At 42.8% G+C, this 18,171-nt stretch overlaps 1 protein-coding gene across 1 annotated transcript in view; it reads left to right on the forward strand.

Annotated features, from left to right (window-relative positions):
- PPP3CC (protein phosphatase 3 catalytic subunit gamma) overlaps positions 1–18,171 on the forward strand; it is a 99,820-nt gene that overhangs the window by 54,799 nt on the left and 26,850 nt on the right. The window contains exons 4-6 of the mRNA XM_056119110.1: positions 967–1,078; positions 11,490–11,635; positions 13,861–14,000. Of these exons, the coding sequence (XP_055975085.1) occupies positions 967–1,078; positions 11,490–11,635; positions 13,861–14,000 (398 nt within the window). The remainder of the gene's footprint in view (positions 1–966; positions 1,079–11,489; positions 11,636–13,860; positions 14,001–18,171) is intronic.

Genomic DNA, 18,171 nt, shown 5'->3' on the forward strand with positions numbered 1-18,171 from the left:
ATATTTTGATGTTGAGTCATCTTCCCAAGAGTAGGGAATATCTTTCCAATTTTTCACATCTACTTCTGTCTTTCCAAGAGTATTCAAAATGCTTCCTGGCATGAGTTTTTGCACATTTCTTATTAAATTTATTCATAAGTGCTTAATCTTTCTATGGCCACTATTAAAATAGTATTCTCTGTCATGGATTGTGTCCTATTTATTATCTGTGGATATGAAAGTTATTAATTTTGCATATTAATTTTTATATCCTGCTATACTACTGAAGACTGTTCTTATTTGAGTGGGGTTTTCAGGGAATGGAGGGAGGATACCTGACTTGGTGCTCAGAGAGCATACCTGTGTTTAGGCTCAGCAGGGGTGAGGGGGCATGCTTGGTGGTACTCAGGGGATTATATGCAGTGCCAGGATTTGAACCAGTGTTGTAGCTGCAGCTATGTACGAGGCAAGTGCCTTAACCTTTGTAATATCTGTCTGGCTCATGCGTTTGTTTTATCACTGATTTTTTTCCTAGAGGTTTTAAGGTATTCTCTCTAGAAGTATATATATTTTTCATTCTTCAGTCTCTGACTATTTGTCTAATTCCTTGACTAATGCACTTAGTAGAGTGTTGAACAGTAGTGGAGATAGTGGGTATATTTGCCCGATTCCTGATGTAGTACAATGATCTCAAGTGTTTCTCTGCTAAGTAAAATATGGGCTTTAAGACTGGGCTTCTTTGTTACAGAGTTCTAAATATTTGCATAGAATATGGGAATAAGAATTGAGGGAAGATTGCTATACAGACTGCTTTGTATGCCTGTCAGATTCTAGGGCGACATTCAAAAGTTGGAAGGGTTCGTGTTTCAACTTGGCAATAACAATGCCATAGGCCATTATGATGAGTCATCAGATTTTTTATATAAAATGACTTGTGTGCTTTATCATAGTCACAGATAAAATGTTTTCTCTGTATTTGTCTTATAGTGTGTGCTCTACTTATGGAGTTTAAAGATTAATTATCCCAAAACATTGTTTCTGCTTCGAGGAAATCATGAATGCAGGCATCTAACAGAATATTTCACCTTCAAGCAAGAATGTAAGTATGATTGCTTGCCCAGAGCCCTTTCAATTACTTTCAGCCAGAGCCAAAGTGAATCATACAAAAAAAAAAAAAAAAAAGGACACTAATGGAATTCAAATGCTTCCTGTTCCTTTGTTTTTGTTGTAGTGTTGGGGACTGACCCTAGGGTCTCACACATGGCCCACATCTGTGGCCCTGATGTTTTTTCCTTTTTCCTGGTAAGAACCAGGATTCCACCTTTTAAGACATGTAATTTGAAAGTGAATGCTTGGAGGTTTGCCCATGCTTATAAACTAATACATCTTGGGACGAGGGCAGATAGTAGAGAAGGTAGGGCGATTGCCGTGCATGCAGTCAACTTGGATTCAATCCCCAGCATACCATATGGTCCCCCGAGCCTGTCAGGAGCGATCCCTGAGCACAGAGCCAGGAGTTAAAGCCTGAACCCTGCTGGGTGTGGCCCCCAAACAAACCAGTAATAATAAATACATCTTGAAAACAGAGATCTCTAAAAAGAGATTTTTTTTTAAATTCTCCACAACCATCCAAAGATTAACTATTACTGACCATTTTGGATATGGTTTGTTCTTTTCTGTATATATAATGAAATAGTTCATAGATGTGTGCATATTTAAAATATAATCAGAGTCATACGGACTGTTTAATAAATTGCCATTTAAAAAATAAATAAATAGCCATTTTTACTTTAACGTAGTAGAGCTTTCCATGTCATTTAGTATTTCTGAGGGCTGGATTGGTAGTACAGGAGATGGGGCACTTGTGTGGTGTGTAGCTGACCTTGGTTCTATCCCTGGCACCACAGGTGGTCCCCTGAACATCAGCAGAAGTGGCGAAAGCCCAGAGCAGCCCCTGAGCACTGTCAAGTATGACTCCAAATGAATAAAAATTAAATACTTTTAAACGTGATTTGAAATTTTATTTATTTATTTTTGTGTGTGTGGAGGGTGGAGGGGAGCCCACCAGCGGCGGTGCTCAGGGCTTCCCACTGGCTCTGTGCTCAGGGATCACTCCTGGCCAAGCTCATGGGACCACGCAGAATGCTGGAACCAAACCTGGACGTAATCCTACCCCACTGTATTAGCTCCCTGACCCTGAAAACGTTACTTTAGAGTGTTGTTTTGCATTATTCTACCTAGGGTGAAGAAGATGATTCAAAGGGCTGGAGCACATGCTTTTCATAAAATATACCACTTCATGAATGTGTCATTATGTATGTAATCCGTTTATAACAACTGTAGGGTATTTAGGTTGTTTTTTGTTTTGTTTTGTTTCATTTTTGTTTTGCTTTTTGGCTCAGACCCGGCAATGCACAGGGGTTACTCCTGGCTCATACACTCAGGAATTACTCCTGGCGGTTCTTGGGGGACCATATGGAATGCTGGGAATTGAACCCGGGTCAGCCATGTGCAATGCAAATGTCCTACCCTCCGTGCTATTGCTCCAGCCCTTTAGTTGTGTCTAACTACAAGTAATACTGTGAGAATTATTAATATAATAGGCAATACAGTATGAGGACTATTTGGAATATTTGGGAGAACTTGCCCCAGGGCCTTTGAACTTGTTTCTAGCTTTTCCAACTATGTTTGTTTATAAACTGTTGTAAGATTTATCCATCCTTACTTCAGAATATTTCCTTCAGAATTTTCCTTCCTGGTTTGCTTTCTCAAAATTAAAATCTCATCCCTTCAACCCTCATATTTTTATAGTCTCTGTCAATACCTAATTTTAAAATATATTTAATATATCAAATTTACATGGATTTTCCGATATGTTTATTATCTTTCTGTTACTGAATTTAAGCTGTGCGTTGGCAGTAATATGTTTGTTCGTTGTTATTTTCCCAGAAAATTACTTAAAAATACATTGATTTAATTAATTTGTTGAATGAATGATCATATGATTTTTATCTTTAGAACAAACTCTTAGAAGAGAATTACTAGCTTTTGATAGATATATACCTTAAGACTTCTAATGCATACTCTAAATGACCCTCAAAAAGGAAAACATTTAAGTATCTTTTTGTTTTGTTTTGTTTTGGGGGGGCCACACCCAGTGATGATCAGGGTTTACTCCTGGCTCTGAACTCAGGAATCACCCCTGGGGGTGCTCAGGGAACCATATGGGATGCTGGGAATTGAACCTGGGTGGGCTGTGTGCAAGGTAAATACCATACCCTCCTGTACTATTGCTTCAGCCTCAATAAGTGTCATTTTGTACTCTAAGGAATTTTTGTGTTTTTATAGTGAAAATAAAATACTGAAATTAAATAAATATGTATATGTGTGTATATATATGGGCTGGAGCGATAGCACAGCGGGTAGGGCATTTGTCTTGCACATGGCCAATTCGGGTCCATTTCCTCCGCCCCTCTGGGAGAGCCCGGCAAGGTACCGAGAGTATCTTGCCCATGCGGCAAAGCCTGGCAAGCTACCCGTGACGTATTCTATATGCCAAACACAGTAACAAGTCTCACAATGTTACTGGGCCTGCTCGAGCAAATCGATAAACAACGGGAGGATAGTGACAGTAATATGTGTGTGTGTGTGTGTGTGTGTGTGTGTGTGTGTGAGTGTGTGTTGTAAAATGTTGGGGGCCAGAGCCAGAGTACTTGGGTATAGTGGCTTGGGTATTGGATGTGGCCTGAAGAACAATTCTATAAAATTCTGTTTCAGACAATTCAGATTATTATTTCTTCCAAATAGTGCTGACTCTCAGATCAGTTGGACTTACCCAGGAGACTCCCTTTTTTTTTAAACGAATCATAATGATTCATAAGCCCCCCTTCAATATAGAGGTAATACAGAGGTGGAGCCTCTGCAGGTCATTTTAGAATTCTGCCACCGCGTAGAATCACTCACAGAAAAATGATGAGGAATGGAATTTTTAGGAATGTGCATTGTAGTAGCAAAAAAGAAAGAAAAATCTAGACTTCTAGATGTCAATTCTAGGGATTGCTTGAGGAAATGAAAATAAATGAAAACAATGGAATGCTAAGCATGAGTTAAAGCTCAGGGTGGGTCTAGATGTTTTGATACAGTGAGATGTTCTAGTTTATTTGCAGGTGAGAGAAATCACTCGCAGAACATGTTCAGTGTGTTATCTCCTTTGTAAGTTAAAACTGAGTGACGTGCAGAAGAAATTAGTAACCTGATTACCATGGGGAGTGAAGTGGAGACACTTGTACTTTTAATTCTGTGTTTTCTGTAGGACTGTTGGAGTTACCTTTCAGACAACCCCGTGATACTATTCTAAATATTACTGGTTGTGGGGGAGGGGTCTGGGACGTCAGGTGGCAGTATTAAGGGGCTATGTCCAGTGGTACCAGGGGAACCATGCAGCCCTGGGGATCAAACCAAATGCAAAGCAAATGCTCTACCTGTTGTACCTTCACTCCGGCCCCTCAGTTTTATTTTTTTATAGGGGCCACACCCGGCAATGCTTGGGATCGTGCAGGCCTGACAATGCAGTATCAAGTCTGGCAGTACTCAGGGGCCACTGGCCTCCACCTCCGGAGGTTCTGGGGTGCCGTATGCTGCCAGGATTGAATTGAAGTGCCTTGCCATTGAGCCTTAGCTCCTTGGTACAATTTTGTTTTGGTTTTAAGGTAACATTTATATATTTCTTCTTGGTTTTAGATTTCTTTGTGTGTGTGTGTGTGTGTGTGTGTGTGTGTGTGTTTAAGTTTAATCAGTTTAGTAAATGAAACAACACATTTGGGGAATAGTTTAAGTGTCTCATTTTGGCAAAAATTCTTCTGTTGGGTATTTTTTAAATTTTATTTTAATATAGGAGTATTGCTATTTATTCAGCCATTTATTAGGCTGATTGAATTGGGCATGAACTCCACCTTACTTTTTTTTTTCTTTTTTATAAATTTATTTATTAAATCACCTTGAGAGCAGTTACAAAACTGTCGGGTTTAAGTCTCAGTCATACAATGATGAAACACCCATTCCTTAACCAGTGCCCATTTTCCACCACCAAAAACCCCAGTGTACCCCCCCATCCCACACCCTCCCCCTATCTGTGGGGCAGATGATTTCCACATTACTCTTTCTCTACTTTGATTGCATTCAATATCTTGACACCAGACCCACAGTTATTATTTGGGATTTTACCCCAACACTCAGATCTGCCGAAAAGGCTACTGTAGACAATTTGTTTTCTATTGCCGGTTATGAATAACATAGGATGTTGCATGGTCACAGTAGTGGCTGCACGATTTTGGAATTCTGAAATTTTAACAATTAAATCTGGAGGGATTTCTGCCAAAACCTGCTGGGTTCCAAGATTTATTCCTGAGTCTCTGGGATCATGGCCATTAAGCAGCTTGATCAGGAGCCAGAGAGACCATTTGTGGGCGGCGACTCTGGGTATTATTGGGGCAGGGAGGAAAGGACCCACTCCACCCCCATCCTGTGAGGCCCCGCGTGTCTCATCACTGTGGGCCCAAACCTGACTGTCCAATGGCCTCTGGAGGATGGCAGCCACTGAGCCACCAAGGGGCTGTTGGGTATTTTTTTTGTTTTTGGGGCCCGACCCAGCTGTACTCAGGATTTACTCCTGACTCTGTCCTCGGGGATCACTCCTAGTGGGACTTGGGGGAGTCATAGGTGGTGGTGGGGTGGGGGGTTGAACCTAGGTGGGCCATATGCAAGACCCATTGTATTCTCTCTCTTTTTTTGGCTCCATTAGTGTACACTTACACCAGATTTCTTTTTCTCTGAGCCACCAAGACACTCCTGTTTTATTCTAAAGCTGCATCTGAAATGTAAATAAAGTTTGGAGCAAGCACACAAATTCAAGCACTACTTTAAATTTTATTGCTGTATGAAGAAAGCGTTTTTGTATGGGTATCTTTGCATGGGTATTTTTGCTGATAAGCTGGTCTGTCTTAAAGGGCTTTTAGAACCAGCACCTTATAATTACTGCCAAGGGAAGCTCATTCCCAGTGTGCAGCTGCAGTCCTGTTAATAGTCCTAAGGGGCAGGTGGAGGCTTCTCTTTTCTAATAGCAATTCTTATATTGCTTTATATTACAGAGATTGTATTTTTTTTCCTTGAAAATTTTTTCAAGTCTAGGGATTGTGACAAAATATTAAGTTACTTTTTTATCTTTAGGATATATACATATTTTATCTTTAGGAAATAATTTATTCTAATGTGCTTGGAAAGCAAGATATCCTAGCACTTTAAAAATTTCATTTCAAAGCTCTAAATCCATATTTCAAGAGTTAATTTATTCCTTGTTTCCATAAAATTTTTATTTTTTAAAAATAATTGTTATTGACCTAAGACCAGGTCTAGAAACTTATATAATATTGGTAATGAAAACAGTATGGGGGGGGGGAGAGATTGTACAACAGCAAGGGTGTTTGTCTTGCATGCAGCCAACCAGGTTTGGATCCTCGGCATCTCATATTGTCCCCCAAGCCCCACCAGGAGTAATTCTTGAGTGCAAATCGAGGAGTAATCCCTGAGCATTGCAGGGTGTGACTCAAAAAGCAAAAAAAGGAAAAAAAAAAAAGAAAAAATATAGAGTAAGTCCTGAGCATGGCAGAATGTGGTCCAAAACCAAAACAAAACAAAAATAGAAAACAGCATGGCTGTCTTTTTTTTTTTAGTTTAAAATTGCTTGTTGTTTCTTACATTATTATAGTGGCAACAAAGACAGGTAGTATAGTCGTAAAGTTAAATACTTAGTAGATATTTTAAAAACTAATTACAGATCTTCATATAGAGATGGCATGATCTCTTTAAGCAAGTGCAAAATTATATAAATTTATACTCCACATGTGCAAAAAAAGAAAATGATACTGCAAAAATAAAATAAATTATCTACCTGCAAGATATAGAATAATATCTTTGTCAAAACAAGTTTTTACTGTTACTGGTTTCCTGTCTGTCTTATCATAAGGAAAGGGTACTGTGTATCTGTATCTTTTTGTATTGTTCAGCACTTGCTTGAAGAATATTTAAGCTCTAGTTAATAGTTAGTGCCAGATTATTGTTTCTTCCAAATAGTACTGACTGTCAAAATTGTCTGTATCTTGCTAATGTATTATTGATTCTGGTTATAACTGTGACAGCCAACCCAGAGGTTTTCAGGGCTTACTCCTGGCTCTGCACTCAGGGATCACTCCTGGCAGGGCTCCAGGGGCCATATGGAGTGGCCATATGGATCTAACCCGGGTAGATCTCCAGGTAAGGTACAAGGCAAGCACCCTACCTGCTGTACTGTCTCTCCAGCCCCAACCTCAGGGTTTTTGTTTTGTTTTGTATCACTTATGTGGTACTTGGGGTAACTTCTGGTGCTGCTCAGGAAATCCTGCAATGACAGGGAGTGAACCCAGGGCTCCCACATACAAAGCCTGTGCCCCAGCCCTCTGAGCCTTCACCAGCCTTTCCCAGGTTTCCAGAGGAGATAGTTAGTACCGGCTCCATAGGATTTCTGTGAGGATTAAATACAGTAATTTTATTGTTAGCACTTTGATAGTATGCCAAACACTGTCCAGAGCATCATATATTTATATGTAGATAGATTGATATAAATTTATTTACCTTCAGAGCAGACCTGTAATTGAAGTAGGTATTATTTGGAGACCTATTTATGAAACGGAGAAAATCAGATAAAGAGAGTGAAGTATCACAGCTAGTAATAGGTGTAGCCGAGGTGTAAATCCAGATTTAAAATGCAGACTACTGGGGCTGGAGCTATAGTACAGCAGATAGGGCATTTGCCTTGCACGCGACCAACCCGGATTCGATTCTCAGCATCCCATATGGTTCCCTGAGCACCACCAGGAGTAATTCCTGAGTGCATGAGCCAGGAATATCCCCTGTGCAACTCCGGGTGTAACCCAAAAAGAAAAAAAAAAGCAGACTACTTACTTGTAACCAACCCCAGATTTGATCCCCGGCATCCCATATGGCTCCCTGAAAACTGCCGGGAGTGATTCCTGAATACTGAGCTAGGAGTAACCCCAGAGCATAGCAAGGTGTGGCCCCAGACCCCCAAATAAATAAATAGATAAGTCAGTGCAGGCTCCATTCTCTTGATAGCCACAGTGTATTGACTAATTAGTTCATTGGCAGCACAGACACCCAGGCAGCATTTAATGAAGTTTAAAGATAAAGTGATAGAATGATAAGTACTCCTATGCAGACACTAAACATTCATCATAGACAATAGTTAATATAGGGACCGGAGCCATAGCACAAAGGGTAGGGCACTTGACTTGCACACGGCCGACCCGAGTTTGATCCCTGGCATCCCATATGGTTCCCTGAGCACTGCCAGGCATAATTCCTGCGTGCAGAGACAGGAGCCATTGGGTGTGGCCCAAAAATAAAGCAAAAAAGATTCATCCTCAGTGTAATGCCTCAGAAAACAAACATGCTGATTTTTGTATCCATATGCTTTGAGAAGATAAAAATGGTAACATTTTATAACTTTTCAGTCATGTGTTAAGAGAACTTGGACCTCTTCTTTGCTTCATTTGGTTTATGATCTGTTCCACTTTACAAAATGGATTAGCACACTTGCCATCTTTCTCTAGATTTGGTATCCCTTGGGAAGTAGACATAGAAATTCTTGTGGGTCATTTTGGGATTGGGTTGAAAAGCGTGGGGTTTTGCTGTTTTACTTCACACGTATGTGAAGTGCTGTTGCACAGCATGAATTAATAAGTAATTTGAATTCTTTCTAACAGCGGAGTGTACAAAGACATCCCTCTCCACATTGGCATGGCAGGGAACAGGAAAATATCAACTCAGTGGTTTACTGGATTGCTAGTAGTTACAAGCACAAGGTTTTGGAGGGTACAATTATTTTTTTCCTTCTTGTCACCGCTGTAGGACCCTGCTCAGTGGTTCTGGAGACCCTGGACCTCTCCTGCCAGTCTGAGGACCAGGCTGTGCTGGGGATCAGTCCAGGAGCCCCACTTGAGCCATATTCCTGATCCCCATTTTGATTTTTTTCAACAGACTTTAATGGTCAATGCTATGAATATTTTAAATTTTATTTTTACTATTATTTATTTTTTATTATTTGGCTTTTTGGTGGTACACTAGGTACTCAGGGGTTACTCCTGGCTCTGCACTCAGGAATTACTCCTAGCGGGACTCGGGGGACTATATGAAAGGGATCCAACCCCAGTAGGCGGCATGCAAGGCAAACGCCTTTCCTGCTGTACTATCTCTCCGGCCCCTGGGAATATTTTTTATTTATTTATTTATTTATTTATTTATTTTCTGCATTTTGAGTCACACCAGGCAATGCACAGGGGTTACTCCTGGCTCTGCGCTCAGGAATTACCTCTGGCAGTGCTCAGGGGACCATATGGGATGCTGGGAATCGAACCCAGGTTGGCCGTGTGCAAGGCAAACACCCTACCCACTGTGCTATTGCTCCAGCCCCCTGGGAATATTTTTTTTTGGGGGGGAATATTTTTTAAAAATAAAAATTCATCGTATTTGGGCCTGGAGCAATAGCACAGCGAATAGGACTTTTGTTTGCCTTGCACCAAGTGACCAACCCAGATTTGAGCCCCGGCATCCCATCTGGTCCCTCAAGCACCACCAAGAGTAACCCCTGAGCATTGCTGTGTGTGCCCCTCCCCAATGTATCATATTTAAATATAAAGCAGAATATAAGAATATATGGAGATAAAAGGGGTGCATGAGAACCTGACTCATTCACGTGAATGTCATAATGGAGTCAGTGTGTGTTGTGAATAGATGATCTTCATTGCTCTAGAGGTAGTGGAGAGTGGTCCTGAAAGTTTTGGGAGGAGCCCACAGACCCCCTTAAAGCCCTCTGGACTGATTACCCTGTCGTCAGTGAAGAGCAGCGTGGTCTTCAGGTCTGGAGAACTGAGTGATAGTCCAGCCGGCCCCTTTCCAGCCATTCCTGCCTCCCCTGTTCTCTCCTCACACACAAGTCTGGGCCCATTTTCTGTTTCACTCCCCAAAGCCTTGCCAAGATCAGGTTCTGATGCTTAGACACGTCTTTTGTTTTATTTTAATTTTAACTGTTTTCAGTCACACCCCAGCAATACTCAGGGGTTACTCCTGGCTCACACACTCAGGAATTACTCCTGGCAGTGTTCAGGGGACCCTAGGGGATGCTGGGCATCAAACCCAAGTCTACCACGTGCAAGGCAAACGCCCTCACCGCTGTGCTATCGCTCCGGCCCCAATACGTCTTTAAAAATAAATAAATCCTAGAGATTAAGAAGGAAACAAATGTAGAAATGTTTCCCAGCTAGATAACCTGGCCCGGTTGCTGTGCAGCTTTGCTGTTGCCAGGCCCTGCCTTGTGCCCCCGAGTCTTGCCAAGAGGAGCTGCAGGTCTGCGGGCTCCCTGCCTGCTCAGCTCCTGGCCGCTACCCGAGCACGCCTCCAAGCATGACTTGGCTATTTGAAATCCAAGGCCAGGGAAGCAAATACTCCCTTTCTCTTTAAAGTGAATCCAGCTTCACTTTCCCAGCTGTTCCTTCATGAGGTGTGGATAATCGCATCGGCCCCACCCTCTCCCCACTGGACCTTTTCCTGGTGCTGAAGCCCTACAGTGATGCCATCGGAATACAATTCATTAAACCAAACCCTTCTTGAGAAATAGAATCAAATGATGTTTACAGAAGTTACAAATCCTAAACAAAAAGAAACGTTCCACCTTTGCAGAGGGGCTTCATTTCAGACCCAAGAAAATCAGTTGGGCTGTGTTTAGCATCCTTTCCTTAGAAAGATACGGGCTGGGAAGGGCAATGCCACCCCACCCCACCCCCGCCTTTCAGGGGTGTGGTGCAGCATCTCAGGGGAGTGCACGCATAGGGCAGCCCGGAGGTGGTTTTGCTTCCCTCACCCAAACCCCAACCTAGAGTTTTCTGCCAGCTAAATGGGTAATCTTTACCATACGCAAGGCTGCTTGCTAATAACACAGCTGCCGTTCACCTTGTGGGTCTCCAGGACAGCACAGCCAGCAAGTTAATCCAAGATCACATTTTTTTCCCAGAGGAGAAGGAGACTGTTAACTCGTTATCCATAACTTTTCCACAGTATCTTCCCAGAGATGATTGTTTTCATATGTGCATGAATGCTGGTTTCTAGCATATATATAGGTAAAGGTAAAGGCCCTCCCGTTGATCGTCGATTTGCTCGAGCGGGCCCAGTAACGTCTCCATTGGAGACTTTGTTGTTACTGTGTTTGGCATACCAAATACGTCACGAGGAGCTTGCCAGGCTCTGCCGTGCAGGCGAGATACTCTCGGTAGCTTGCCGGGCTCTCCGAGAGGGGCGGAGGAATCGAACTCGGGTCGGCTATATATATATATATATATATATATATATATATATATGGTACATTTCAGCTTTTTCTCTTCGTGACTGCTCTCCTTGTTTGCCAGGTCGAATCAAATATTCTGAAGAGGTGTATGATGCCTGTATGGAAACGTTTGACTGCCTCCCTCTTGCTGCCCTCCTAAACCAGCAGTTTTTGTGTGTCCATGGAGGAATGTCGCCTGAAATTACTTCTTTAGATGATATTAGGAATGTAAGTAACCTTTTTATTATTCTCCTGGAATACTCCTCATTGCTTTTTTTTTTAAACTAGTAAGCGAATTATACTGTGGACATTTTTGGTTTTGTCCTTATTGCTACTGTTGTTCCATAGGCCACAGCTGGGAAGGAGGGTCGAGGCCTCATCCGGAGAGCTCAGTAGCCACGTGGTACTGGGGACTGGACCAGGGCTTCACATGTGCGAGGCATGTGCTCTGCCACTGGAATCACACCATTGGCCCTGAACAATACATATTTGATTTTTTTGTTTGTTTTTTTGATGCCACACTTGGCGTTTCTCAGGACTTCCTCCTGGGTCTGTACTCAGGAATCACTTCTGACCGGGCTCAGATCATATGTGGTGCTGGAGATCCAATCAGGTTGGCCATGTGCATGGCTCTCTGTGCTATCTCAGTGGCCCCTAAAAACATTTAAATACAGATAATATAAGGTAAAAATAATGGATTTTAATTTTTTTTTTGGCCAGTGATGAAATTAAGGTTTTTTTGTTTTTGTTTTTGTTTTTTTGGCTTTTCGGGTCACACCCCATGATGCATAGGGGTTGCTCCTGGCTCTGCACTTAGGAATTTCTCCTGGAGGTGCTCGGGGGACCATGTGGGATGCTGGGAATCGAACCCGGGTCGACTGCGTGCAAAACAAGCACCCTATCCACTATACTATTACTCCAGCCCCAAGATTAAGGTCTAGCTGTATATTTTATCCCGGAAATTTTCTGTAGTGTTTTGGTATATGTGGGCCATTCCTGGTGGTCCTTGGGCGGGGGGAGGGGGTGGGGTGTCACACGGGCCTGGAGATTCAGGGCTCCCAGAGGCCAAGCATGGACTCCATTCCTTGGAGCCAATTTGCAGGCCCAGTATTCTGTCATTTTTAATGAAGCCAGTGGAAACATAACATTAAGCGTGGGCTGAAACTTTGAAAACTATGTAGCAATAAGGAAGGAAACCGGAGTTCTAATCTCTGGCCTGCCATTAGTTATGTAATTTTGACCAACTCATTAAGCCTCTTAAGTCATATTTTCTCTATGAAATGAGGAAGTTGGAATGGATGATTTAAAGATTTATAGATTCTTCCCACCCTGAAACGTATTAACTTTGGCATTTTATATTTTATTTATTTATTTTGGTTTTGGGGCCACACCCGGCAATGCTCAGGGATCACTCCTCACAGGGCTGAGGGGACCATGTGGGATCAAACCCAGGTTTCCCATGTGTACTATCTCTCCAGGCCCCTAACTTTGGCATTTTAAGCAGGATAGTTTGTTATACTTGCCTGACTTAGGACAATTACTAAGATTTTATTATCCTCGTGATTGAAAAAGAGTTTGTTAGTCTATTTTTCTTTTAAAGGTTTTTCTGTTTGCAAAAATCTATTTTCTCAAAATAACAATCACTCTCCTCTGGAGGAAGGGGGTCTGCCTATTTGCATGAGGCTTTCATTGTCTTTTAACATTTCTTCTTTATGTACAAATTCTCAAATGTTACAACTCTGAGTCTGTATTAATGAAAATTTCCCCTTTCACTTTAGAAGTGTTCTTGGCACTGAGCTAATTCTGAGTAACTTGTTTTCTCCTGGTAGTTAAATGCTTTTACTAAAGCAACAGCAACTCAAGGCTTAACTGGATAAATACTTCTTGAAATAGCTCCATTGCATAGAAGGCAAAACATGAAAGCCTTTTACAAAATAAAACTCAGTAAAATAAAGAAATCTCCATTGGAATGAGGTAAACAATGAATAGGACCATTGTAAAGCCCTTCCTGATCTCAGGGTTAGGTTGGCTGCCCTGAGCAATTTAAGTGAACTTTAGCTTGTCTTTCTCCTCAGGGCTTGATTTCTCCTTTGAGCCCAAAGGGCCCCTAGTGTGAAACAGTGTGAGGGGCCCCCTACAGTGTGCTTGGAGATGGGAACATTAAAGAGTCTACCACAGAAAAAAATGTAGATCTAATGTTTTTCAATGTTTGTTTTCTTTAGAAGTTTATCACCTTTTCTCCTAATGCACTCTCTCTCTCTCTCTCTCTCTCTCTCTCTCTCTCTCTCACACACACACACACACACACACACATTCTCTCTTTCTCTCTCCACCTCTGTCTCTCCTATTACTTTTTTGTGAGTGGAAAGTTTTTTGGTTTTGATGCATATCAGTTTCCCAAAGCTCTTTAGATTTCATAATTTTTCTCCTGTGGGCTTTTGTGTGTCCTCTAGTTAGACAGGTTTAGAGAACCTCCAGCCTTTGGACCCGTGTGTGATCTGCTCTGGTCTGACCCCTCAGAGGATTATGGCAACGAAAAGACCATGGAACATTATACCCACAACACGGTCCGCGGGTGCTCTTATTTCTACAGGTGAGCTAAAGGAATCTAGAATTTAAAAGTATTTTACTTCAAGTATGCGTATATTAGCTTTTGACTAACAGGGGGCAGGAGATTTTAACAGAAGATGGGAAACGCTGCTTTTCCTTTCCACATTTTAATTGAGGTAGATTCTCCTCAAGAGGTGGTGTCAGACTGGCGAGGAAGGGAGGGAACATATCGCAGTGCTTCGGCACTGCCTGCCTCCAAATGATCTAGATTGTGTGTTCCCAAGTATTATCTATAGACTGTTTTTAAAATAAAGGTTTCTTGGCACTTTCCCCAGAGTTTCTGATTCATCGGTCTAAGACAGGGGAATCCTGTGTGGTTTTTTTTTTTTTTTTTAAGCTCTCCCACTTTTGGAACGACTGGAATAGGCAAAGATATAAAAAGATCAGGACATTGTGAACCAAGCCAAGGACATTTCCTGGAAGTTGACTGTCGCCTTGCATCTCATACGTGAACCGTGCTTTGCCACTCAGAAAACGGAGATACGGGAATGTTTGAGATTAAACTTTTTGTTTTAATTTTTTGTTTGTTTGTTTGGGGTCACACCCAGCAGTGCTCAGGGCTCACTCCAGGCTCTGTGCTCAAACGTCACTCCTAATGGGGCTAGGGGGAGGGAGGGGGGCATCTCGCAGTGTACAGTGGTGCAGGGAATAATTACAACAGCTGCCTACAGGGCAAGGGCCTCAACTCCTGGACTGTCTCTCTGCCCCAGGGTCTAATTATTTTGTTCCAGTATATTTTGTGACAAATAATACGTGCTTAGTTTCCTCATGACTCTGTTAATTCTTAAGATAAAGCATTCACTGAATGAAATCTACAACAAATAGACCTCCTCAGTATTGCCATACTCCACTCTTACAAGCAACCTTTTTCCAGTCCTTTCTGCCAATCTTGGTCATGCCCACTGTAAAGAAGTGGAGCTCTGTTACCTAAAACCAAAAGCATGATACTTTGTTAGCACAGTGTAAGGTGGTACAACTTTATATGGAGGAACAGGGGTTTGGGCCACACCCAGTGGTGCTCAGGGCTTACCCCTGGTTCTGTACTCCGGGATCACTCCTGGCATATTTGGGAGACCATATGGGGGTGTTGAGATCAACCCCAGGTTGCCTGCATGCTAGGCAAGTGCCCTGCTTGCTGTCCCATCTCTTTGGCCCTTGAAGATTTCTTTTTAATCCCAAATCAATACCCATGGCACTTTCAAGGTCATTCTTAGGCATGTACACAGAATTGATAATTCATCTCAATTCAGAACTGAGTCATTCCCCAATCAGCTGAATGCTGAACAAGGAATTGCTTTGACTTTTTGTTCTGGCTCTTACTCTGTAAGCAACTTTCTGTGGTATGTTTAATGCATTTATTTCTCTCCTCCCTTTTCCTCCCTCTTGCCTCCCTCCTCTTTTCCCCTTCCCTCCTCCCCTCCCCTTCTCCTCTCTCCTCCCGTCTACTGCTTTCTTTCCTTTTTCTTTTCCCAAAATTGTTTTTACTGTTTAAAAAATGTCCCCAAGAGCCAGAGAGATAGCTCCAAGAGCCAGGTGCATTCTTTCCTTGCATGCCGAAGGCCCGGGTTCAGTCCCAGCACCACTGGGAGTAGCCCCCCACCCCTCAAGCAGTATGCCCAGTTCCTGTGTGTGTGAGACCTGGGCAGAAAATACTCATGTTAGAAAAGCTTCACTCAGGACTCATTAAGACATTATCAGTTAGAATGCGACATTCATGAATCAGCATTCATGTTTTTCAAAGCCAAGTTGTATATTGATTAGTTGATGGAAATGTGACCGGAGACTCAAGGAGCTCCACCCATGCATTTCCTTCTCAGAGCAGTACCCATTCATTCATTTGCCATGCCGCCTCTGAATCCCCAAAGAGGGTTCTTTTTTTTTTGTCTTTTTGGCTTTTTGGGTCACACCTGGCGATGCACAGGGGTTACTCCTGGCTCTGCACTCAGGAATTACCCCTGGCGGTGCTCAGGGGACCATATGGGATGCTGGGAATCGAACCCAGGTTGGCCGCATGCAAGGCAAACGCCCTACCCGCTATGCTATCGCTGCAGCCCCCCAAAATGGATTCCGACGGGGAGCATTTCTCAGGAAAACGCACCCTGCGCTTGTTCTCAATTTCTTGAAACATCAAGGTAGCTCCTGATTGGGAACATGTATTTTTGAGCACAGTTCTCTTGGACTACCCAGTGGATCTTGACAAGGCAGTGTCGCCTCAGGGACGAGGTCACACCTGTCCTGATGACCCTGATGCCCCCTGGTGGGTCCTTCAAAGTTTAGTTTTTTTCAGGAAGTCATGACTTCATCCGTGCCCAGGCCTGGAGGCTCCTGGGGAATCCTGAGAGGAGCCTTCCTTAGGAGCTGTTGTCCCACAGTCCCGAGACACTTCTTGTCAGCCCATGTGTCTTGACAAGGTTTCCTCAGACTGTTGCAACTCCGCTTCTTCTGAGACCCCCTCCCGCAGCCCCATGGTGGGTGCTGATAATTCAAATTTTTTTGTCTGTTTGGTTGGTTGGTTTGGGGGCCATGCCCCCTGGTGCTCAGGGCTTTCTCCTACTTCTGTGATCAGGAGTCACTTGTGATGAAGCTCCAATGACCACATTAGGTGCCAGGGATTGAACCAGGGCTGGTCACATGCAAAGAAAGCATCTTAACCCCTGTACTACCTCTCAGATTTTGGAGGCAATTTTACAAAACACAGATACTGCAAATAATGAAAATTGACCATACACACAAATGTACAAAATGTGTGTGCAGGTCATTCATTGCTATTTAGAAAAAAAAAAAGAAAAAAATCTAAATGTCTAATAGAAGACTAGTTAAATTTTTTGTGACAGCTCCATGAAACTACGATAGCTGAGTATTTCATCAAGTAACTTCTCAATGAAAGGGAGGGAAGAGATGTGCTTGTCCATGTGTGACTACTTGAGATCGAATGGAATGCATTTGAACGCTATCCTATGAACATTGACTGCTTCTAGAGTGGGTGAAGCTGGAGATAAAGGAGAGAGACATGTCACTGTGTGTCCTTTTGCATTTTTAAGTTTTATGCCAATTAAATATAGAGATTATTCCAAAATTTTTTTTCTAATGAATATGTGGGCTGGAGCTATAGCACAGCGAGTAGGGCATTTGCCTTGCACGCGGCCGATCGGGATGACCCAGGGTTCAATTCCTCTGCCCCTCTCGGAGAGCCTGGCAAGCTACCGAGAGTATCTTGCCCGCATGCAAAGCCTGGCAAGCTACCTGTGACATATTCGATATGCCAAACACAGTAACAACAAGTCTCACAACGGAGGTGTTACTGGGCCCACTTGAGCAAATCGATGAACAACAGGAGGATAGTGCTACAGTGCTAATGAGTATAAGGCAAAGGTAAAGGTAAAGGTAAAGGCCCTCCTGTTGATCGTCGATTTGCTCGAGCGGGCCCAGTAACGTCTCCATTGGAGACTTTGTTGTTACTGTGTTTGGCATATCTAATACTCTCGGTAGCTTGCCGGGCTCTCCGAGAGGGGCGGAGGAATCGAACTCGGGTCGGCCATGTTGGCCGCTTGTAAGGCGGACGCCCTACCCGCTGTGCTATCACTCCAGCCCGAGTATAAGGCAAATATAAACTAAATTTTTTGTTTGTTTTGTTTGGGGGCTGTACTCCTTCCTTGGTGTACAGGTATTACTCCTGGCGGGCTCGGAAGAACGATCATATGGGGGTGCCAGGGATTGAACCCAGGTTGGCTATATGCAAGGCAAGTGCCCTATCTGCTGTACTATCGCTTCAGCCCCTAAAGTAAATTATTAACTCTTGAATAACCCCAGGTTAATTTTGGATTCTCGAATTCCTTTCAGTCATTTTTTATTCAAACAAGAGAAGAGACTATTTTAAGAACAGATACGAATATACTTTGTTTAGAGTAAGGTGGGATATGATGTTTACATTTATTTCTGAAATGCCCCTGCATAAATAATATCAACTTGGTATTGTTATTACCAATAAAGATTAGGTAGATTCTTTAGTTCTTTTTGATGAGGGGACTACTCACAGCAACGCTCAGGGCTTCCTCCTGGCTCTGCACTTAGGTGTCACTCCTGACAGTGCTCAGGGGACCATATCTGGTGCTGGGCATTGGTTCTGGTTCAGCTGTGTGCAAGGCAAGCACCTT

The sequence above is a fragment of the Sorex fumeus genome, unplaced genomic scaffold (genome assembly GCF_029834395.1).
Source record: "Sorex fumeus unplaced genomic scaffold, SorFum_2.1 ptg000039l, whole genome shotgun sequence".
Lineage (NCBI taxonomy): Eukaryota > Metazoa > Chordata > Mammalia > Eulipotyphla > Soricidae > Sorex > Sorex fumeus.